Source organism: Coregonus clupeaformis, unplaced genomic scaffold, assembly GCF_020615455.1.
Source record: "Coregonus clupeaformis isolate EN_2021a unplaced genomic scaffold, ASM2061545v1 scaf0015, whole genome shotgun sequence".
NCBI classification, from domain to species: Eukaryota; Metazoa; Chordata; class Actinopteri; order Salmoniformes; family Salmonidae; genus Coregonus; species Coregonus clupeaformis.
In genome coordinates this window covers 1,501,318-1,525,367 of record NW_025533470.1, presented here as the reverse complement: position 1 = coordinate 1,525,367, position 24,050 = coordinate 1,501,318, and the positions used below count along the sequence as shown (strand labels likewise).

Sequence of the window (24,050 nt, the reverse complement as noted above, 5' to 3'; positions counted from 1 at the left end):
ACTAGGGGAGGGGAGATGGGGTTTGAGAGGAGACTAGGGGAGGGAGATGGGGTTTGAGAGGAGACTAGGGGGAGGGAGATGGGGTTTGAGAGGAGACTAGGGGAGGGAGATGGGGTTTGAGAGGAGACTAGGGGGAGGGAGATGGGGTTTGAGAGGAGACTAGGGGGAGGGAGATGGGGTTTGAGAGGAGACTAGGGGGAGGGAGATGGGGTTTGAGAGGAGACTAGGGGAGGGAGATGGGGTTTGAGATGTGGCTAAGGGGGAGGGAGATGGGGGTTTGAGAGGAGACTAGGGGGAGGGAGATGGGGTTTGAGAGGAGACTAGGGGGAGGAGATGGGGTTTGAGAGGAGACTAGGGGGAGGAGAGATGGGGTTTGAGAGGTGGCTAGGGGGAGATGGGGTTTGAGAGGTGGCTAGGGGGAGGGAGATGGGGTTTGAGAGGTGGCTAAGGGGGAGGAGATGGGGTTTGAGAGGTGGCTAGGGGGAGGGAGATGGGGTTTGAGAGGTGGCTAGGGGGAGATGGGGTTGAGAGGTGGCTAGGGGGAGGAGATGGGGTTTGAGAGGTGGCTAGGGGGAGGGAGATGGGGTTTGAGAGGAGACTAGGGGGAGATGGGGTTTGAGAGGTGGCTAGGGGGAGGAGATGGGGTTTGAGAGGAGACTAGGGGGAGGGGAGATGGGGTTTGAGAGGAGACTAGGGGAGGGAGATGGGGTTTGAGAGGAGACTAGGGGAGGGAGATGGGGTTTGAGAGGAGACTAGGGGAGGAAGATGGGGTTTGAGAGGAGACTAGGGGAGGGGAGATGGGGTTTGAGAGGAGACTAGGGGGAGATGGGGTTTGAGAGGAGACTAGGGGAGGGGAGGGGAGATGTGGTTTGAGAGGTGACTAGGGGAAGGGGAGATGGGGTTTGATAGGAGACTAGGGGGAGGGGAGATGGGGTTTGAGAGGAGACTAGGGGGGGGGGAGATGGGGTTTGAGAGGAGACTAGGGGGAGGGAGATGGGGTTTGAGAGGAGACTAGGGGGGAGGGAGATGGGGTTTGAGAGGAGACTAGGGGGAGGGAGATGGGGTTTGAGAGGAGACTAGGGGAGGGAGATGGGGTTTGAGAGGAGACTAGGGGAGGGAGATGGGGTTTGAGAGGAGACTAGGGGGAGGGGAGATGGGGTTTTGAGAGGAGACTAGGGGGAGGGAGATGGGGTTTGAGAGAGACTAGGGGGAGGGAGATGGGGTTTGAGAGGAGACTAGGGAGGGGAGATGGGGTTTGAGAGGTGACTAGGGGGGAGGGAGATGGGGTTTGAGAGGAGACTAGGGGGAGGGGAGATGGGGTTTGAGAGGAGACTAGGGGGAGGGGAGATGGGGTTTGAGAGGAGACTAGGGGGAGGGAGATGGGGTTTGAGAGGAGACTAGGGGGAGGGGAGATGGGGTCTGAGAGGTGACTAGGGGGAGGGAGATGGGGTTTGAGAGGAGACTAGGGGGAGGGAGATGGGGTTTGAGAGGAGACTAGGGGAGGGAGATGGGGTTTGAGAGGAGACTAGGGGAGGGGAGATGGGGTTTGAGAGGAGACTAGGGGGAGGGGAGATGGGGTTGAGAGGAGACTAGGGGGAGGGGAGATGGGGGTTTGAGAGGTGACTAGGGGGAGGAGATGGGGGTTTGAGAGGAGACTAGGGGGGAGGGAGATGGGGTTTGAGAGGAGACTAGGGGGAGGGGAGATGGGGTTTGAGAGGAGACTAGGGGGGGGGGAGATGGGGTTTGAGAGGAGACTAGGGGAAGGGAGATGGGGTTTGAGAGGAGACTAGGGGGAGGGGAGATGGGGTTTGAGAGGAGACTAGGGGGAGGGAGATGGGGTTTGAGAGGAGACTAGGGGAGGGGAGATGGGGGTTTGATAGGAGACTAGGGGGAGGGAGATGGGGTTTGAGAGGAGACTAGGGGAGGAGAGATGGGGTTTGAGAGGAGACTAGGGGGAGGGAGGGAGATGTGGGTTTGAGAGGTGACTAGGGGGAGGGGAGATGGGGTTTGATAGGAGACTAGGGGGAGGGGAGATGGGTTTGAGAGGAGACTAGGGGAGGGGAGATGGGGTTTGAGAGGAGACTAGGGGGGAGGGAGATGGGGTTTGAGAGGAGACTAGGGGGAGGAGATGGGGTTTGAGAGGAGACTAGGGGGAGGGAGATGGGGTTTGAGAGAGACTAGGGGAGGGAGATGGGGTTTGAGAGGAGACTAGGGGAGGGGAGATGGGGTTTGAGAGGTGACTAGGGGAGGAGATGGGGTTTGAGAGGAGACTAGGGGAGGGAGATGGGGTTTGAGAGGAGACTAGGGGAGGGGAGATGGGGTTTGAAAGGAGACTAGGGGGAGGGGAGATGGGGTTTGAGAGGAGACTAGGGGAGGGGAGATGGGGTTTGAGAGGAGACTAGGGGGAGGGAGATGGGGGTTTGAGAGGAGACTAGGGGGAGGGGAGATGGGGTTTGAGAGGTGACTAGGGGGAGGGAGATGGGGGTTTGAGAGGAGACTAGGGGAGGGGAGATGGGGTTTGAGAGGAGACTAGGGGAGGGGAGATGGGGTTTGAGAGGAGACTAGGGGGGGGAGATGGGGTTTGAGAGGAGACTAGGGAGAGGGAGATGGGGTTTGAGAGGAGACTAGGGGAGGGGAGATGGGGTTCTGAGAGGTGACTAGGGGTGAGGGAGATGGGGTTTGAGAGGAGACTAGGGGGAGGGAGATGGGGCTTTGAGAGGAGACTAGGGGAGGGGAGATGGGGTTTGAGAGGAGACTAGGGAGGGGAGATGGGGTTTGAGAGGAGACTAGGGGGAGGGGAGATGGGGTTTGAGAGGAGACTAGGGGGAGGGGAGATGGGGTTTGAGAGGAGACTAGGGGGAGGGGAGATGGGGTTTGATAGGAGACTAGGGGGAGGGAGATGGGGTTTGAGAGGAGACTAGGGGAGGGGAGATGGGGTTTGAGAGGAGACTAGGGAGGAGGAGATGTGTTTGAGAGGTGACTAGGGGAGGGGAGATGGGGTTTGAGAGGAGACTAGGGGGAGGGAGATGGGGTTTGAGAGGAGACTAGGGGGAGGGGAGATGGGGTTTGAGAGGAGACTAGGGGGAGGGAGATGGGGTTTGAGAGGAGACTAGGGGGAGGGGAGATGGGGGTTTGAGAGGAGACTAGGGGGAGGGAGATGGGGTTTGAGAGGAGACTAGGGGAGGGAGATGGGGTTTGAGAGGAGACTAGGGGGAGGGGAGATGGGGTTTGAGAGGAGACTAGGGGAGGGGAGATGGGGTTTGAGAGGTGACTAGGGGGAGGGAGATGGGGTTTGAGAGGAGACTAGGGGAGGGGAGATGGGGTTTGAGAGGTGACTAGGGGGAGGGAGATGGGGTTTGAGAGGAGACTAGGGGGAGATGGGGTTTGAGAGGAGACTAGGGGAGGGGAGATGGGGTTTGAGAGGAGACTAGGGGAGGGAGATGGGGTTTGAGAGGAGACTAGGGGGAGGAGATGGGGTTTGAGAGGTGACTAGGGGGAGGGAGATGGGGTTTGAGAGGAGACTAGGGGAGGGGAGATGGGGTTTGAGAGGAGACTAGGGGAGGGGAGATGGGGTTTGAGAGGAGACTAGGGGAGGGGAGATGGGGTTTGAGAGGAGACTAGGGGGGAGGGGAGATGGGGTTTGAGAGGAGACTAGGGGAGGGGAGATGGGGCTCTGAGAGGAGACTAGGGGGAGGGGAGATGGGGTTTGAGAGGAGACTAGGGGGGGGAGATGGGGTTGAGAGGAGACTAGGGGGAGGGAGATGGGGTTTGATAGAGACTAGGGGGGAGGGAGATGGGGTTTGAGAGGAGACTAGGGGAGGGGAGATGGGGTTTGAGAGGAGACTAGGGGGAGGGGGAGGGGAGATGTGGTTTGAGAGGTGACTAGGGAGGGGGAGATGGGGTTTGATAGGAGACTAGGGGGAGGGAGATGGGGTTTGAGAGGAGACTAGGGGAGGGAGATGGGGTTTGAGAGGAGACTAGGGGGAGGGAGATGGGGTTTGAGAGGAGACTAGGGGGAGGGAGATGGGGTTTGAGAGGAGACTAGGGGGAGGGAGATGGGGTTTGAGAGGAAACTAGGGGGAGGGGAGATGGGGTTTGAGAGAGACTAGGGGGAGGGAGATGGGGTTTGAGAGGAGACTAGGGGAGGGGAGATGGGGTTTGAGAGGAGACTAGGGGAGGGAGATGGGGTTTGAGAGGAGACTAGGGGGAGGGAGATGGGGTTTGAGAGGAGACTAGGGGGAGGGAGATGGGGTTTGAGAGGAGACTAGGGGGGAGGGAGATGGGGGTTTGAGAGGAGACTAGGGGGAGGGGAGATGGGGTTTGAGAGGAGACTAGGGGGAGGGGAGATGGGGTTTGAGAGGAGACTAGGGGGAGGGAGATGGGGTTTGAGGAGGAGACTAGGGGGAGGGAGATGGGGTTTGAGAGGAGACTAGGGAGGGAGATGGGGTTTGAGAGGAGACTAGGGGAGGGAGATGGGGTTTGAGAGGAGACTAGGGGAAGGGGAGATGGGGTTTGAGAGGAGACTAGGGGGAGGGGAGATGGGGTTTGAGAGGAGACTAGGGGGAGGGGAGATGGGGTTTGAGAGGAGACTAGGGGGAGGGGAGATGGGGTTTCAAATAAAATCAAATAAAATGTTATTGGTCGCATACACATATTTAGCAGATGTTATTGTAGGTGTAGCGAAATGCTTGTGTTCCTAGCTCCAACAGTGCAGTAGTATCTAACAATTCACAACAATACACACACATCTAAAAGTAAAATAATGGAATTAAGAAATATCTAAATATTAGGACGAGCAATGTCAGAGTGGCATTGACTAAAATATAGTAGAATATAATACAGTATATACATATGAGATGAGTAAAGCAGTATGTAAACATTATTAAAGTGACTAGTGTTCCATTATTAAAGTGACTAGTGTTCCATTATTAAAGTGACTAGTGTTCCATTATTAAAGTGACTAGTGTTCTATGTCTATGTATATGGGGCAGCAGCCTCTAAGGTGCAGGGTTGAGTAACCGGGTGGTAGCCGGCTAGTGATGGCTATTTAACAGTCTGATGGCCTTGAGATAGAAACTGTTTTTCAGTCTCTCGGTCCCAGCTTTGATGCACCTGTACTGACCTTGCCTTCTGGATGATAACGGGGTGAACAGGCCGTGGCTCGGGTGGTTGAAGTCCTTAATGATCTTTTTGGCCTTCCTGTGACACCGGGTGCTGTAGGTGTCCTGGAGGGCGGGTAGTTTGCCCCTGGTGATGCGTTGGGCAGACTGCACCACCCTCTGGAGAGCCCTGCGGTTGAAGGCGGTGCAGTTGCCATACCAGGCGGTGATACAGCCTGACAGGATGCTCTCAATTGTGCATCTGTAAAAGGTTTGTGAGGGTTTTAGGTGCCAAGCCAAATTTCTTCAGCCTCCTGAGGTTGAAGAGGCGCTGTTGCGCCTTCTTCACCACACTGTCTGTGTGGGTGGACCATTTCAGATTGTCAGTGATGTGTACGCTGAGGAACTTTAAACTTTCCACCTTCTCCACTGCTGTCCCGTCGATGTGGATAGGGGCGTGCTCCCTCTGCTGTTTCTTGAAGTCCATTATCAGTTCCTTCGTTTTGTTGACATTGAGGAAGAGGTTATTTTCCTAGCACCACTCGTCATTGTTGGTAATCAAGCCTACTACTGTTGTGTCGTCTGCAAACTTGATGATTGAGTTGGAGGCGTGCATGGCTACGCAGTCATGGGTGAACAGGGAGTACAGGAGGGGGCTGAGCACACACCCTTGTGGGGCCACAGTGTTGAGGATCAGCGAAGTGGAGGTGTTGTTTCCTACCTTTACCACCTGGGGGCGGCCCGTCAGGAAGTCCAGGACCCAGTTGCACAGGGCGGGGTTCAGACCCAGGGCCTCAAGCTTAATGATGAGCTTGGAGGGTACTATGGTGTTGAAGGCTGAGCTATAGTCAATGAACAGCATTCTTACATAGGTATTCCTCTTGTCCAGATGGGATAGGGCAGTGTGCAGTGTGATGCCGATTGCATCGTCTGTGGATCTATTGGGGCGGTAAGCAAATTGAAGTGGGTCTAGGGTGTCAGGTAAGGTGGAGGTGATATGATCCTTAACTAGCCTCTCAAAGCACTTCATGATGACAGAAGTGAGTGCAACGGGGTGATAGTCATTTAGTTCAGTTACCTTTGCTTTCTTGGGTACAGGAACAACGGTGGACATATTGAAGCAAGAAGGGACAGCAGACTGGGATAAGGAGAGATTGAATATGTCCATAAACACTCCAGCCAGCTGGTCTGCGCATGCTCTGAGGACGCGGCTAGGGATGCCGTCTGGGCCAGCAGCCTTGCGATTGTTAACACGCTTAAATATCTTACTCACGTCGGCCACGGAGAACAAGAGCCCACAGTCCTTGGGAGTGGGCTGCGTCGGCGGCACTGTGTTATCCTCAAAGTGGGTGAAGAAGGTGTTTAGCTTGTCCAGGAGCAAGACGTCGGTGTCGGCGACGTGGCTGGTTTTCCCTTTGTAGTCCGGGATTGTCTGGAGACCCTGCCACATACAGTGGCTTGCGAAAGTATTCATCCCCCTTGGCATTTTTCCTATTTTGTTGCCTTACAACCTGGAATTAAAATTGATTTTTGGGGGGTTTGTATCATTTGATTTACATAACATGCCTACACTGGTTTTCCCTTTGTACTCCGTGATTGTCTGTAGACCCTGCCACAAACGTCTCGTGTCTGAGCCATTGAATTGCGACTCCACTTTGTCTCTGTACTGACGTTTTGCCTGTTTGATTGCCTTACGGAGGGAATAACTACACTGTTTGTATTTGACCATATTCCCAGTCACCTTGCCGTGGTTAAATGCAGTGGTTCGCGCTTTCAGTTTTGTGCGAATGCTACCATCTATCCACGGTTTCTGGTTTGGGTAGGTTTTAATAGTCACAGTGGGAACAACATCCCCTATACACTTCCTGATGAACTCTGTCACCGTGTCCATGTATATGTTAATGTTATTCTCAGAGGCTATCCAGAACATATCCCAGATTGTGTGATCAAAACAATCTTGAAGCATGGATTTCGATTGGTAAGACCAGCGTTGAATAGACCTTAGCATGGGTACTTCCTGTTTTAGTTTCTGCCTATAGGAAGGGAGGAGCAAAATGGAGTCGTGATCTGATTTGCCGAAGGGAGGGCTGGGGAGGGCCTTGTAGGCGTCCCGGAAGGGGGAGTAACAGTGGTCGAGTGTTTTTCCAGAGCGAGTTCTACAGTCAATGTGTTGATAGAACTTCGGTAGCATTTTCCTCAAATTTGCTTTGATAAAATCCCCAGCTACAATAAATGCGGCCTCAGGATATGGGGTTTCCATTTTGCATAAAGTCCAGTTTGGTTTGATAGGAGGCTAGGGGGGAGGGAGATGGGGTTTGAGAGGTGGCTAGGGGGAGAGAGATGGGGTTTGAGAGGTGGCTAGGGGGAAGGGGAGATGGGGTTTGAGAGGTGGCTAGGGGGAGAGAGATGGGGTTTGAGAGGTGGCTAGGGGGGAGGGGAGATGGGGGTTTGAGAGGAGGCTAGGGGGGAGGGAGATGGGGTTTGAGAGGTGGCTAAGGGGAGGGAGATGGGGTTTGAGAGGTGGCTAGGGGGAAGGGGAGATGGGGTTTGAGAGGTGGCTAAGGGGAGGGGAGATGGGGTTTGAGAGGTGGCTAGGGGGAGGAGATGGGGTTTGAGAGGTGGCTAGGGGGAGAGAGATGGGGTTTGAGAGGTGGCTAGGGGGAGGGGAGATGGGGTTTGAGAGGTGGCTAGGGGGAGGAGATGGGGTTTGAGAGGTGGCTAGGGGGAGGGGGAGAGATGGGGTTTGAGAGGTGGCTAGGGGGGAGGGGGAGAGAGATGGGGTTTGAGAGGAGGCTAGGGGGGAGGGAGATGGGGTTTGAGAGGTGGCTAGGGGGAGGGAGATGTGGTTTGAGAGGTGGCTAGGGGGAGGGGAGATGGGGTTTGAGAGGTGGCTAGGGGGGAGGGGAGACAGGGTTTGAGAGGTGGCTAGTGGGGAGGGGAGACAGGGTTTGAGAGGTGGCTAGGGGAGGGAGATGGGGTTTGAGAGGTGGCTAGGGGGGAGGGAGATGGGGTTTGAGAGGTGGCTAGGGGAGGGAGATGGGGTTTGAGAGGTGGCTAGGGGGGAGGGAGATGGGGTTTGAGAGGTGGCTAGGGGGGAGGGAGATGGGGTTTGAGAGGTGGCTAGGGGGGAGGGAGATGGGGTTTGAGAGGTGGCTAGGGGGGAGGGGAGACAGGGTTTGTGTAAGCAGCGGTAAGGAGAAGGAGAAGTGAGGAGGTGACCAACTGTTGCTATCAGGACTACTTCCTCATTGTTGCCAGTGGGTTTTTCTGCATCCCAAATGGCACCCTATTGGGCTCTGGTCAACAATGAGTGCAGTATATAGGGAATAGGGTGCCATTTGGAACGCAGCCTGAGATACTGGAGAGACAAACACTACTAGAACCTTCTAATGGTGTCTTATGAATATTAGCCCCTTCTAATGTTGTCTTATGAATACTAGCCCCTTCTAATGGTGTCTTATGAATACTAGCCCCTTCTAATGTTGTCTTATGAATACTAGCCCCTTCTAATGTTGTCTTAAGAATACTAGCCCCTTCTAATGTTGTCTTCTGAATACTAGCCCCTTCTAATGTTGTCTTATGAATACTAGCCCCTTCTAATGTTGTCTTAAGAATACTAGCCCCTTCTAATGTTGTCTTATGAATACTAGCCCCTTCGAATGTTGTCTTATGAATACTAGCCCCTTCTAATGTTGTCTTATGAATACTAGCCCCTTCTAATGGTGTCTTATGAATACTAGCCCCTTCTAATGTTGTCTTATGAATACTAGCCCCTTCTAATGTTGTCTTATGAATACTAGCCCCTTCTAATGTTGTCTTATGAATACTAGCCCCTTCTAATGTTGTCTTATGAATACTAGCCCCTTCTAATGTTGTCTTATGAATACTAGCCCTACCAAGCAAAAGAGCAGTAACTGCACATTTGGTCAAAAATGAGTCAAAAAAAGTTATACATTAAATACATGCTTTATCATGTGGACAAATATCCTGCCTCCATTGTGTTGTGTTGTGGAGAAAAGGGGGGTAACTGCAAAAAGTTCCAGTGAACTTTTATCAGGTTAGATCAATAACTCACTGATGGCATCAGTTAGTCAGTTAGACGTCAGTTACTGCTTTCCCCTGGTTTCACTGAGCTTTGGTCGCGGTGTTAAAACGCTAAACCTGGGTATTATCTATTGTTCTAACCTGATAAAAGTATCATACTACACTGCATTCGGAAAGTGTTCAGATCCCTTGACATTTTCCACATTTTATTAAGTTACAGCCTTATTCTAAAATGGATTAAATTATTTTTTTCCCTCTTCAATCTACATTTCAATCTACACACAATACCCCATAATGACAAAGCGAAAACAGTTAAAAAACTAAACAGAAAATACCTTATTTACATAAGTATCCAGACCCTTTGTTATGAGACTCAAAATTGAGCTCAGGTGCATCCTGTTTCCATTGATCATCCTTGAGATGTTTCTAAAACTTGATTGGAGTCCACCTGTGGTAAATTCAATTGATTGGGCATGATTTAGAAAGGCACACACCTGTCTATATAAGGTCCCACAGTTGACAGTTCATGTCAGAGCAAAAACCAAGCCGTGAGGTCGAAGGAATTGTCCGTAGAGCGCCGAGACAGAATTGTGTCGAAGCACAGATCTGGGGAAAGGTACCAAAACATTTCTGCAGCATTGAAGGTACCCAAGAACACAGTGGCCTCCATCATTCTTAAATGGAAGAAGTTTGGAACCACCAAGACTCTTCCTAGAGCTGGCCGCCCGGTCAAACTGAGCAATCGGGGGAGAAGGGCTTGGGGGCAGGGCTGGGGGAAGGGCTGGGGGCTGGGGGTAGGGCTGGGGGCAAGACAGCTCTCCTCTGGGGTAACACTGAGACAGTCACACAGCTGAACAACCTTCCTACCCTGGGGGGACTTGGACTGGGTGGGGTTTTTGCTGGTAGTGATGTGTCCTCTGTCAAGGAGGTCGTACAGTTCGACCGATGCTGAAGATGCTAGGGGGATAGAGAACCATCCACATCTTCCTCCACATTTTCTTTGAAGGAGGGATACAGCAGTCAATCAATCAATCAATCATGATTCATAATTCTTTACTGTTGAAAGAACTTTCATAACATCACTTGAATTTGTAAGCACCAATTTGTAAGTCGCTCTGGATAAGAGCGTCTGCTAAATGACGTAAATGTGCCCTTGAGCAAGGCACTTAACCCTAATTGCTCCTGTAAGTCGCTCTGGATAAGAGCGTCTGCTAAATGACTAAAATGTAATGTAAATGTAATCAGATGAGAATACCCTTCAACATTTCTTCCAACATTCGTGAAGACTTTCATCTATTAGCTCAGTTGAGTAAAGTCCTGCAAATATACAGCATCTTTGTAAACACTCACCTTTCCAAACTTGTTTCCCTTAGGGTAGAGCGTCCTCTCATTGAAAACAACCTCCATGCCTCTCCCTCTGTGTAATTAAGGTAATCACCCCCACCCTAATGTAGCCTACATCCTCTCTCAAATCTGTCTGTCAGTTAGGTTATCCTCCAGTACCAACTACGTAGTCTTCTTTCTAATCTCTGTTAAGTTCACCTCCAGCACCTCAGAGTACAGAACCCTTCCCCAGTCTGTGTTTTAATGCGGTTACATCCACCACTACCAACTGACAGTCAAGTCCCTTCCCCAGTCTCTCCACCGCAGCTGTGTTCCAGTGTAGTCAACGCAGACCTCTGAGGCGATTAGTGAATCTGCCAATCAGCAGTAGCGAGTGGTTTAGCCACCACTGGTCCAGGTGACAGGCCCGTGCCGATAGTGGGCAAGTTCCTGAGGTTCAAGGACAAGGTAGCTGTTCTGGAAAGAGCCAAGAACTTGAGAGGAACGTATATCTTCCTTAAGGAGGACTATCCTGAAGCTGTGCGCCAGAAGAGGAAAGAACTTATCCCAGCCATGAAAGCTGCCAGAGCGCGTGGGGACGTTGCTTACATGCGCTATGACAGGCTCATTGTCCACCCTCCCTCCCAGAAGCATGGAAGGGATGAGAGAGCCAAGCCTATGGGTTCGTAGCTTCAACCCCGCAGCATACACACACACACACACACACACACACACACACACACACCAACTGATTAATGGACTGCTGAATGTACAGTACCAGTCAAAAGTTTGGACACACCTACTCATTCAAGGTTTTTCTTGATGTTTACTATTTTCTACACTAGAATAATAGTGAAGACATCAAAACTATGAAATAACAAATATGGAATCATGTAGTAACCAAAAAAGTGTTAAACAAATCCAAACTTTTGATTGGTAGTGTACACACATACCAATTGAAAAATGGTCTGCTGAAAGTATATTTTTTTATCTTGCTTTGTTTGCTCTTTCCAGTATTATGTCTATCTCTGATAAGCTACCCAGGAAAGGGCTGAAAATAGCCCATATTAATATATGTAGCCTTAGAAATAAGGTTCATGAAATCAATAACTTGCCAACATCAAATAGCATTCATACAGTTGAAGTCGGAAGTTTACATACACCTTAGCCAAATACATTTAAACTCAGTTTTTCACAATTCCTAACATTTAATCCTAGTAAAAATTCTCTGTCTTAGGTCAGTTAGGATCACCACCAAAGTAACAAACATTGTAGATTAGAAATTATAGGAATTAACGGTAAATGTACTACTGGTGATATATGTAATGGGGAATTGATATACACTTAAAAATCAAAACGCAAACAATTCTCAATTGTGAAACAATGAATGTGCACAAATTGGCGGGGGGGGAGCACATTCTGGAAAGACATCTGCATTTACAGTGTATTCATTTATGAATTTATGGTGATATGACCTCAGCAGAAGTCAGGGCATCCACATACTTCCTGTTCTTCCCAGAGCAGTGCAAAGCCGTTGTCAAGGAAGTGAGTTTGTGTTTTCTACAGGATGTAAACACCACCTCCCGTCAACCAATCATGGCAATGCAAAGCTATACAGAGCCCTCCACATTGTTACAACATTTGGGAGGCGCACAGCGATGCGGTACGGGGTTCAATTTGGCCTCTGCATGCCTCGAGGCTCCGCAATTGCGTCACACCCTCCATATGGAGCCTCCGACCACATTTTCGGATCCAGCATAAATTGGCTCTTAAGAACATCAATTGGCTAGGCCTTTGCAATGGATTAGCTCACTGAGATGGGCGCAAATATATGTATTTGTTACTGGTCGGCTAAAACAATCTTGGTCGACCAACAGCCTAACGACCAAACAATCGACCAGTCGACTAATTGGGGTCAGCCCTAGTGAAGTGTGATTCATCACTCCAGAGAACACATTTCCACTGCTCCAGAGTCCAATGGCGGCGAGCTATACACCACTCCAGCCGACGCTTGGCATTGTGCATGGTGATCTTAAGCTTGTGTGCGGCTGCTCGGCCATGGAAACCCATTTCGTGAAGCTCCCGACTAACAGTTCTTGTGCTGACGTTGCTTCCAGAGGCAGTTTGGAACTCGGTAGTGAGTGTTGCAACCGAGGACAGACGATGTTTACGCGCTTCAGCATTCGGCGGTCCCTTTCTGTGAGCTTATGTGGCCTACCACTTTGCGGCTGAGCCGTTGTTTCTCCTAGACGTTTCCACTTCACAATAACAGCACTTACAGTTGACCGGGGCAGCTCTAGCAGGGCAGACATTTGATGAACTGACTTGTTGGAAAGGTGGCATCCTATGACGGTGCCACGTTGAAAGTCACTTAACTCTTCAGTAAGGCCATTCTACTGCCAATGTTTGTCTGTGTGCTCGAGATTATACACCTGTCAGCAACGGGTGTGGCTGAAATAGCCAAATCCATTAATTTGAAGGGTGTCCACATATGTTTGTATATATAGTGTATGTGAAAGTAAATTCAGAAGTCCATGGAGCTGTGTGCCAGGTAGTCTTTGTGTCCGATGTTGGTGACCTGTTTGGTCTGCATGGCCTCCAGTTTGGGACAGTCTGTGATACGATGACCAAGACCACCACAGAACGTACAGCTCTACACAAGCAGAGACACAACAGATAGAATGGGGAGGAACCAGGCCAAGTCATGGCAGACATCAGGGCCAGTCATAGTTCCAGCAATAAACTATTCCGCTCAAAAAGTCTAACTTCTGTGAAGGAGAGAAATGAGAGGGAATAAGAGAAAAAGAGAGCGATATAAATATATTAACAGAGAGAAAGAGAAAAATATATCAAAAGAGAGAAATATTTATCAACAGAGATAGAGAGCGAAATATATACAGTGGGGGAAAAAAGTATTTAGTCAGCCACCAATTGTGCAAGTTCTCCCACTTAAAAAGATGAGAGAGGCCTGTAATTTTCATCATAGGTACACGTCAACTATGACAGACAAAATGAGAAAAAAAAAATCCAGAAAATCACATTGTAGGATTTTTTATGAATTTATATGCAAATTATGGTGGAAAATAAGTATTTGGTCAATAACAAAAGTTTCTCAATACTTTGTTATATACCCTTTGTTGGCAATGACACAGGTCAAACGTTTTCTGTAAGTCTTCACAAGGTTTTCACACACTGTTGCTGGTATTTTGGCCCATTCCTCCATGCAGATCTCCTCTAGAGCAGTGATGTTTTGGGGCTGTCGCTGGGCAACACGGACTTTCAACTCCCTCCAAAGATTTTCTATGGGGTTGAGATCTGGAGACTGGCTAGGCCACTCCAGGACCTTGAAATGCTTCTTACGAAGCCACTCCTTCGTTGCCCGGGCGGTGTGTTTAGGATCATTGTCATGCTGAAAGACCCAGCCATGTTTCATCTTCAATGCCCTTGGTGGAAGGAGGTTTTCACTCAAAATCTCACGATACATGGCCCCATTCATTCTTTCCTTTACACGGATCAGTCGTCCTGGTCCCTTTGCAGAAAAACAGCCCCAAAGCATGATGTTTCCACCCCCATGCTTCACAGTAGGTATGGTGTTCTTTGGATGCAACTCAGCATTCTTTGTCCTCCAAACACGACGAGTTGAGTTTTTACCAAAAAGTTCTATTTTGGTTTCATCTGACCATATGACATTCTCCCAATCCTCTTCTGGATCATCCAAATGCACTCTAGCAAACTTCAGACGGGCCTGGACATGTACTGGCTTAAGCAGGGGGACACGTCTGGCACTGCAGGATTTGAGTCCCTGGCGGCGTAGTGTGTTACTGATGGTAGGCTTTGTTACTTTGGTCCCAGCTCTCTGCAGGTCATTCACTAGGTCCCCCTGTGTGGTTCTGGGATTTTTGCTCACCGTTCTTGTGATCATTTTGACCCCACAGGGTGAGATATTGCGTGGAGCCCCAGATCGAGGGAGATTATCAGTGGTCTTGTATGTCTTCCATTTCCTAATAATTGCTCCCACAGTTGATTTCTTCAAACCAAGCTGCTTACCTATTGCAGATTCAATCTTCCCAGCCTGGTGCAGGTCTACAATTTTGTTTCTGGTGTCCTTTGACAGCTCTTTGGTCTTGGCCATAGTGGAGTTTGGAGTGTGACTGTTTGAGGTTGTGGACAGGTGTCTTTTATACTGATAACAAGTTCAAACAGGTGCCATTAATACAGGTAACGAGTGGAGGACAGAGGAGCCTCTTAAAGAAGAAGTTACAGGTCTGTGAGAGCCAGAAATCTTGCTTGTTTGTAGGTGACCAAATACTTATTTTCCACCATAATTTGCAAATAAATTCATAAAAAATCCTACAATGTGATGTTCTGGAATTTTATTTCTCAATTTGTCTGTCATAGTTGACGTGTAACTATGATGAAAATTACAGGCCTCTCTCATCTTTTTAAGTGGGAGAACTTGCACAATTGGTGGCTGACTAAATACTTTTTTTCCCCCCACTGTATATCAAAAGTCCATTTGCAGTCACAGTGGCAAAAGTACACCCGCGGCTGAATCTAGTTGATGATCCCTGCTTTGATGACCTTTACTTACTTTACTACTTTACTAGTTTCAGGAAACTAGGCATATGACTTTACAGGAGAAGCATTTGAACATTTATTTTCTGATCAAAATGCGTTTTTCTGGGAGAAATGCATTCTGGAACATTTAAACTTTAATGTGCCTTAATAACAAACTTGTATGCCATCTGTAAATACAAATAAAGTTGTTAAATTAGTTGGTTTAGCCACATAAAAAGACAGGAACCTTCCAGCTAGCCATGATTGGCTGAGATAATGAATGGGCTGGACATGCTGAGAGATGAGTTTCGGATTGGTCTGCCGTGTATGACGCTTCTGTTTATAAAATGAGCTGCTCGTTAATCCTTTCTACTACTGTCTTTTTAAAAAGATTTTAAAGATATAACGTTAGCCATGAACTGCAAATGTGTTGCTAATGCTCTCAATAACATTGCTGCCCTGAATTTATCAGGCACTATCGACAAAGGTCAGTGGGAAAAGGTAGGTGATGGATGACGGTACCATGATGACTCTTTCTGACTCTGAAAATGAATCAGACGAAATCCCAGATTTAGGTAAAAACATTTTTCATTGAAGAAGACATTGTAGAGTCTTCTGATGACAGTGATGGGGGGAAACGGCGATCAACAGTGTTGTTGTCACGGAAGAAGTTGACCAGGTTTTGAAATCAGTGGAATGTCTGGTGGAAGCGGAGTATAATAAGGAGATGGATAGAATTCTGGTGTTTGATTACAAATGCAGAGGGAGCGGAAAAGAGAAACACAGAAGGCTGTTGTATAAAACACCTGTCTCTGGATTACATCTTCAAACTAAGGGCAACCATGGCATCCGTGACAGAGAGGGGAGAAAGATCTGATGATTCTTATGGCATTGCACACGGTCAGTGTGAACCAGAGTGACTTGACACAACGGGCCAAGCAAGCTGTACAAAAAATACGGAAACAACACAGGACGTCTTATTTAATGAAAGGGGTTGCAGTCTGCCGTGAAGCGTTCATCCATGTCTACGGGTAAGAGTCTAGCTACAGTTTCAGATATTATACATTTCTAATTTTGTCAGAAAGTTGTTTTCATTGCAAGTTATTGTTTAGCTAGCTGTCTAAACAAAAGACCCCCAAGTTAAAGCGTACTTTTAGCTAGCTAGCTGACGTTAGATGGCTGGCTCACTAGCTAACATTACGTTTTATGATCTGTGTAGTAATATTATCTCAGCAAGCCATTTGCATTGCTAGTTATAGCCTAATGTTAGCTAGCTAACTAGCTAACATTGAACCTATTTGGTTAACTTTAGCTAGCTGAGACAATCGGTTTGTATTGATAGTACTCTATGGATTGGGATTATGGTTCATTGTTTAGCTAGCTAGCTAGCTAGCTAGCTAGCTAGATTTCTAAACAAAAGACTCGACTTTGCCAGATGATTACATGACCCATCAAGTTAGCCAGGTGTGTCTGACGGTGATTACGGATATCTATTGTATAATAATGCTAATATATTTGTGTCTGGAATTTGTCTTTCACCATCAGTAGAACACACCTGACTCTCATCCACCAGTCTAATGCCTCCCATCAAAAAGAGAGCTGGACCAAGCAAGAACAAGTTACACCTGAAGCATGAGGACTTGCAGCGAGTTGTGAACTTCATCAACAACCACGCAGAGGATTACCAGGACGCCACCCAGGACACAAACCCTTTGGTGGAAAGCTGCTGCCATCTCATGTGACAAAAGCAGCAGTGTGGCGTCTCTACAAGGAATCGATGACAACACTTGGTATGTAAAGCATAAACAACACGTGTGGACCTGAATTGTGATCAACTGCAGCGGCCAAAACAAGAACAAGTTGTGCTCTGGTATTGTGCCTGACGGACCAGCTCCACCACAGTCTGGACCTTCACTTCCTGATCACAGGCCACACCACAGTCCGGACCTTCACTTCCTGATCACAGGCCACACCACAGTCCGGACCTTCACTTCCTGATCACAGGCCACACCACAGTCTGGACCTTCACTTCCTGATCACAAGCTCCACCAGTCAGGACCTTCACTTCCTGATCACAAGCTCCACCAGTCTGGACCTTCACTTCCTGATCACAGGCCACACCACAGTCTGGACCTTCACTTCCTGATCACAAGCTCCACCACAGTCTGGACCTTCACTTCCTGATCACAGGCCACACCACAGTCTGGACCTTCACTTCCTGATCACAGGCCACACCACAGTCTGGACCTTCACTTCCTGATCACAGGCCACACCACAGTCTGGACCTTCACTTCCTGATCACAGGCCACACCACAGTCTGGACCTTCACTTCCTGATCACAGGCCACACCACAGTCTGGACCTTCACTTCCTGATCACAAGCTCCACCACAGTCTGGACCTTCACTTCCTGATCACAGGCCACACCACAGTCTGGACCTTCACTTCCTGATCACAGGCCACACCACAGTCTGGACCTTCACTTCCTGATCACAAGCTCCACCAGTCAGGACCTTCACTTCCTGATCACAAGCTCCACCAGTCTGGACCTTCACTTCCTGATCACAGGCCACACCACAGTCTGGACTTTCACTTCCTGATCACAGGCCACACCACAGTCTGGACCTTCACTTCCTGATCACAGGCCACACCACAGTCTGGACCTTCACTTCCTGATCACAAGCTCCACCACAGTCTGGACCTTCACTTCCTGATCACAAGCTCCACCACAGTCTGGACCTTCACTTCCTGATCACAGGCCACACCACAGTCTGGACCATCACTTCCTGATCACAGGCCACACCACAGTCTGGACCTTCACTTCCTGATCACAGGCCACACCAGGTTTGCACACCAAGTTTGCCCCCGACTTGTGCTTCAGCCTCATCAAGCAGTGCTTCAGAAAGACCAGAGTGAACACTTTGTCCTATATTGCTTGTGTTGTTAAGGACAGAACTGTGACAGGGGTCAACATCCCACAGCTGGTTGGACTGGAGGATGGTACGGTGCTGGTGGAAGGCTATGGCTGGCAACAACACCTGACTCCGTACTTCAGGCCGCTGCCACAGGTCAAGCAGTACCAGCACTTCAGGTGGATATCATTTTCATTGCATTGTATGAGGTTATTCTTCTTATTTAACCTTGGGAGGTGAATGATGTTATGCAAGGTTGTAACGTCTGTTATTTCCTGTTTTACAGCTTTGATGCTCTGGAGCCTGGTGTTGTCGTCGCCAAGGAGCGTTGAGACTCAGTCGAGACCAGGTTTCAGCTGCTGAATATAGATTCCCTTGTTCATGCGGACCAGTTCATCACCGGGGGCGAGTTCCCAGTCATCAGCACTATCAGCCTCTATGGACGTTCCCATGACTCTCTCCTAACACACACGCCATACGTTGCTGCTACTATTTATTTTTATCCTGCTGCATATAACTACCTCGTCTATCGCCAGTATCACTGATATTTGATCTTGTACATACTGTATATTATTTTGTTATTTCTCTACTGGCGTTGACACTATTTTTGATATTGCTACTACGCAAGTAACCATTTCGCTGTACTGTTTACACCTTCTGTAGAGACATTTACATTTTTTTTTACATTTTAGTCATTTAGCAGACGCTCTTATCCAGAGCGACTTACAGTTAGTGAGTGCATACATTATTATTATTATTTGTTATTTTTTTCATACTGGCCCCCCGTGGGAATCGAACCCACAACCCTGCTCTACCAACTGAGCTACATCCCTGCCGGCCATTCCCTCCCCTACACTGGACGACGCTGGGCCAATTGTGCGCCACTCCCGCCCCCCCCGCTACGACAGAGCCTGGATTCGAACCAGGATCTCTAGTGGCCTTAGACCACTGCACCACTCGGGAGACCCATCCAAGTAGCAAGATGTGGCTGGGGGTTATAGCATTTCTTTCACATGACCCATCAATTTAGACAAGAGTGTCTGGGTAAGCGTCATCTAATATTTATAAAATATTTTTATCTGGACACTTTCTGTTTACCTGAAAATGTTTCCTTATTGTAGGCTACTACTTTTAGTCTTAATCTGTACCACACTACATGATCTTTAGCACATGACCTCACATGTGAATCCTTAAAGAGATGGGTGGGGCTAAGGCTTAAGAGGGTGTGAACGATGCTGAATGGGTGTAGACAAAAGAAGAGCTCTCCAGCAGGTGTACCAAAACATTCAAGGGCCATTTTCTCAAAAAGTGGGGTTACAAGTTGATCAACTTTCAAAGCAGAATTACTTTCCAGTTGTTCCTCAAATGCAGTGTATGATATACCATTTTGTAGCTCTGAGGCTCAACTTTTATCCAATGTATGAAAATGTATGCACTCACTAACTGTAAGTCGCTCTGGATAAGAGCGTCAGCTAAATGACTAAAATGTAAATGTAAAAAATCACAATTTAAAATTTTGCTACATAAGACCGATTCAAGGCAGTCGGTCACATATTTGAAGCCATCATTGGGCTTTATGTACCAGTTATTTATGGCGATATGGCCATGTGAATAGTGTCCAACATGGCCCCATGCAGCTGGTTGGTGGCTATATTGGAAATGGCCACCGGGGGGTAATGGACTAATTCTGTGATGGCACAAAAGCCCAAAGAATTTATGCCGCGTTCAAAACAACTGGGAACTCTGAAAAATACGAGGTCAAATCATGACGTCAGTGACCTCCAGGTCGCAAAGTTGGAGCTCTAGAAAGAGGCCAGAGTTCCCGAGTTGGATGACCATTCAAAACGATTTTTCCCCAGTAGGAGCTTGTTTCTTTTCGAGTTCCCAGTTGTTTTTGAACACACTGAAGTCGGAGAGTTCCCAGTTGTTTTTGAACACATTGAAGTCGGAGAGTTCCCAGTTGTTTTGAACACACTGAAGTCGGAGAGTTCCCAGTTGTTTTGAACACACTGAAGTCGGAGAGTTCCCAGTTGTTTTGAACACACTGAAGTCGGAGAGTTCCCAGTTGTTTTGAACACACTGAAGTCGGAGAGTTCCCAGTTGTTTTGAACACACTGAAGTCGGAGAGTTCCCAGTTGTTTTGAATGCGGCATTAGACATGCCCTAGAATAAACCCCACAGATAATATAGACGATACTTCATGATCAGAAGTATCGTCTATATTATCTGTGGGGTTTATTTAGTCGGTAGATAACATTAGTCATTTTGATATTGTTTGGAATGATTTTCCCTTATTTTCTCCTAACAGGAAATCCGAATGGCAGCCATTGGACGGTGCTTCCTAGATGGCCTCTAATCTTTCAAAATGTTCCTCAAAGAGATTCTCTCGTACTTTTACACTCACGAGCCAAAAGTGGTCCCGGAAATGGCCTACTATGTGCACCACGTCATTGATCCCTCTCATGTGTCCACTGAGCCTTCGGGCCCGCCCTGCAACCTCATTGGATAACACTGGGCATGCCTCTTGCTAGCTGTCACTCAAATGGGAGGGGTTAGAACTCTAATTGCTAGTGGGAGCTTTGAAAAAACGGTCACTTTCATACTAGGGATTTGGTGGCTAATTGAGGTAAGACAGTAATTATGCTAATAGATTATGCATGTATGAACACATTGACACATCCAGTCCAAAGCAGGAGGTTTCAAAAATACTTTCTTAGATCGCCAAAGTACGGGAGCATGTCTTTAAGGTATTACATTTACATTTACGTCATTTAGCAGACGCTCTTATCCAGAGCGACTTACAAGTTGGTGCATTCACCCTATAGCCAGTGGGATAACCACTTTACAATTTTTTTTTTTTTTTTTTTTTGGGGGCGGGGGGGTAGAAGGATTACTTTATCCTATCCCAGGTATTCCTTAAAGAGGTGGGGTTTCAAATGTCTCCGGAAGGTGGTGAGTGACTCCGCTGTCCTGGCGTCGTGAGGGAGCTTGTTCCACCATTGGGGTGCCAGAGCAGCGAACAGTTTTGACTGGGCTGAGCGGGAACTGTGCTTCCGCAGAGGAAGGGAGCCAGCAGGCCAGAGGTGGATGAACGCAATGCCCTCGTTTGGGTGTAGGGACTGATCAGAGCCTGAAGGTACAGAGGTGCCGTTCCCCTCACAGCTCCATAGGCAAGCACCATGGTCTTGTAACAGATGCGAGCTTCAACTGGAAGCCAGTGGAGTGTGCGGAGGAGCGGGGTGACGTGAGAGAACTTGGGAAGGTTGAACACCAGACGGGCTGCGGCATTCTGGATGAGTTGTAGGGGTTTAATGGCACAGGCAGGGAGCCCAGCCAACAGCGAGTTGCAGTAATCCAGACGGGAGATGACAAGTGCCTGGATTAGGACCTGTGCCGCTTCCTGTGTAAGGCCAGTCAGCCGGCCAGTCAGCCAGTCAGTCCTCTGTATAGGAGGCATAGTCCAGCGGTCCAGGTATCTAGTATTAGGGTACTAAGTTTGATCATTTTATCATAAAATGCACAATCTTGGGTATATTTGGTTCTTATCCGCTGGACTATGCCTCCTATACAGAGGACTGACGGGCTGACTGGCCGGCTGACTGACTGGTTGACTGACTGGTTGACTGACTGGTTGACTGACTGGTTGACTGACTGACTGGCTGGCTGACTGGTTGACTGACTGGTTGACTGACTGGTTGACTGGTTGACTGACTGGTTGACTGGTTGACTGACTGGTTGACTGACTGGTTGACTGACTGGCTGGCTGACTGGTTGACTGGCTGACTGACTGGTTGACTGGCCGGCTGACTGACTGGCTGGCTGACTGACTGACTGACTGGCTGGCTGACTGACTGAATGGCTGACTGACTGACTGACTGGTTGACTGGTTGACTGGCTGGCTGACTGGCTGGCTGACTGGTTCAGAGTACTTACTGGTTGACCACCTCCATCTGGTCCTTGACAGACATGCCTCCTATACAGAGGACTGATCTCATATGTGGAGCCCCTTCTTCCTCCAGCAGCTTACAGTAGTATTCTATGATGGTGTGGGTCTGTTTAGCCAACTCTCTCTGCAGGGAGAGGAGAGGAACATCAGAAACCAGAACAGGCTGTTTAGCCAACTCTCTCTGCAGGGAGAGGAGAGGAACATCAGAAACCAGAACAGGCTGTTTAGCCAACTCTCTCTGCAGGGAGAGGAGAGGAACATCAGAAACCAGAACAGGCTGTTTAGCCAACTCTCTCTGCAGGGAGAGGAGAGGAACATCAGAAACCAGAACAGGCTGTTTAGCCAACTCTCTCTGCAGGGAGAGGAGAGGAACATCAGAAACCAGAACAGGCTGTTTAGCCAACTCTCTCTGCAGGGAGAGGAGAGGAACATCAGAAACCAGAACAGGCTGTTTAGCCAACTCTCTCTGCAGGGAGAGGAGAGGAACATCAGAAACATGATCTGTCATCAGTCAATGTTATCATCTATGGAAGAGAAAGTGGTCAAGAGCGAATCAGAGTACAGTGTGAAGGACTTACTGAGGGACAGATGATGAGACCGCAGGGTCCTTCACTCTGACAGAAGGGCAGCTTCTTCTCTAACCTCTAACCCCAATCATAACATTACAGTGTGAAGGACTTACTGAGGGACAGATGATGAGACCGTAGGGTCCTTCACTCTTACAGAAGGGCAGCTTCTTCTCTAACCTCTAACCCCAATCATAACATTACAGTGTGAAGGACTTACTGAGGGACAGATGATGAGACCGTAGGGTCCTTCACTCTTACAGAAGGGCAGCTTCTTCTCCTGCTCCAGAGAGAACATGATGATCAGAGTCTTTCCTGAACCTGTGAAGGCGATACCGATCATATCCCGGCCTGAGAGACTCCACACTCCAGATACAGAGGAAACCAATCAATCATATTGGATTGATATAGCCAACCAATCAATCATATCGTATTAATATAGCCAACCAATCAATCATATCGTATTGATATAGCCAACCAATCAATAATATTGTATTGATATAGCCAACCAATCAATCATATTGTATTGATATGAAATGGCCAACCAATCATATTGTATTCAAATAGCCAACCAATCAATCATATTGTATTGATATAGCCAACCAATCAATCATACTGTATTCATATAGCCAACCAATCAATCATATTGTATTCATATAATCAAATCAATCATATTGTATTGACATAGCCAACCAATCAATCATATTGCTTCTACATCTGCATTGCTTGCTGTTTGGGGTTTTAGGCTGGGTTTCTGTATAGCACTTTGACATATTTTGATGTAAAAAGGGCTTTATAAATACAATTTGATTGAATTTGAACCAATCAATCATGTTGTATTGATACAGGCCTTTTACTATAATTGTTTCAGAGCTTTACAGTAACAGAGAGAGAAGCGAAGACAACCAATGAGAATCCAGTTAAACATTGTATAGCTTTATATATCTCCAGGAATCATGTTCATTTAATAAGGAACTTGGGCCACATCATCAGTGGTATACTAATGCCCTTACATGGTGGGAATTCCCTGGATTTGAATGGCTGTGGGGTGAACGATTCCCTTCTTTTTCAGACCTTTCAAGATTGCTGCAAACATTTACATTACATTTACGTCATTTAGCAGACGCTCTTATCCAGAGCGACTTACAAATTGGTGCATTCACCTTATGATAGCCAGTGGGATAACCACTTTACAATGTATTATTTTTAGAGTATATTTTTAATTTTCATTTGTTCTATATATATATTGTATTTTGTTTTTCTAATGATTTTTTTTATATACACTGCTCAAAAAAATAAAGGGAACACTTAAACAACACAATGTAACTCCAAGTCAATCACACTTCTGTGAAATCAAACTGTCCACTTAGGAAGCAACACTGATTGACAATAGATTTCACATGCTGTTGTGCAAATGGTATAGACAACAGGTGGAAATTATAGGCAATTAGCAAGACACCCCCAATAAAGGACTGGTTTTGTAGGTGGTGACCACAGACCACTTCTCAGTTCCTATGCTTCCTGGCTGATGTTTTGGTCACTTTTGAATGCTGGCGGTGCTTTCACTCTAGTGGTAGCATGAGACGGAGTCTACAACCCACACAA

The 24,050-nt window shown here is 48.0% G+C and overlaps 1 protein-coding gene across 1 annotated transcript; it reads right to left on the bottom strand.

Annotated features, from left to right (window-relative positions):
* Nucleotides 1–12,990: 12,990 nt before the first annotated feature.
* LOC123483049 (ATP-dependent RNA helicase abstrakt-like) lies at nt 12,991–23,541 on the bottom strand. The gene is made up of 4 exons (XM_045212461.1): nt 23,459–23,541; nt 22,666–22,804; nt 21,867–22,003; nt 12,991–13,117 (listed from the first exon to the last, which is right to left on the bottom strand). The coding sequence occupies exons 1-4, from the start codon at nt 23,539–23,541 to the stop codon at nt 12,991–12,993; spliced, it is 486 nt and encodes a 161-aa protein (XP_045068396.1).
* Between the last annotated feature and the right edge of the window lie 509 nt (nt 23,542–24,050).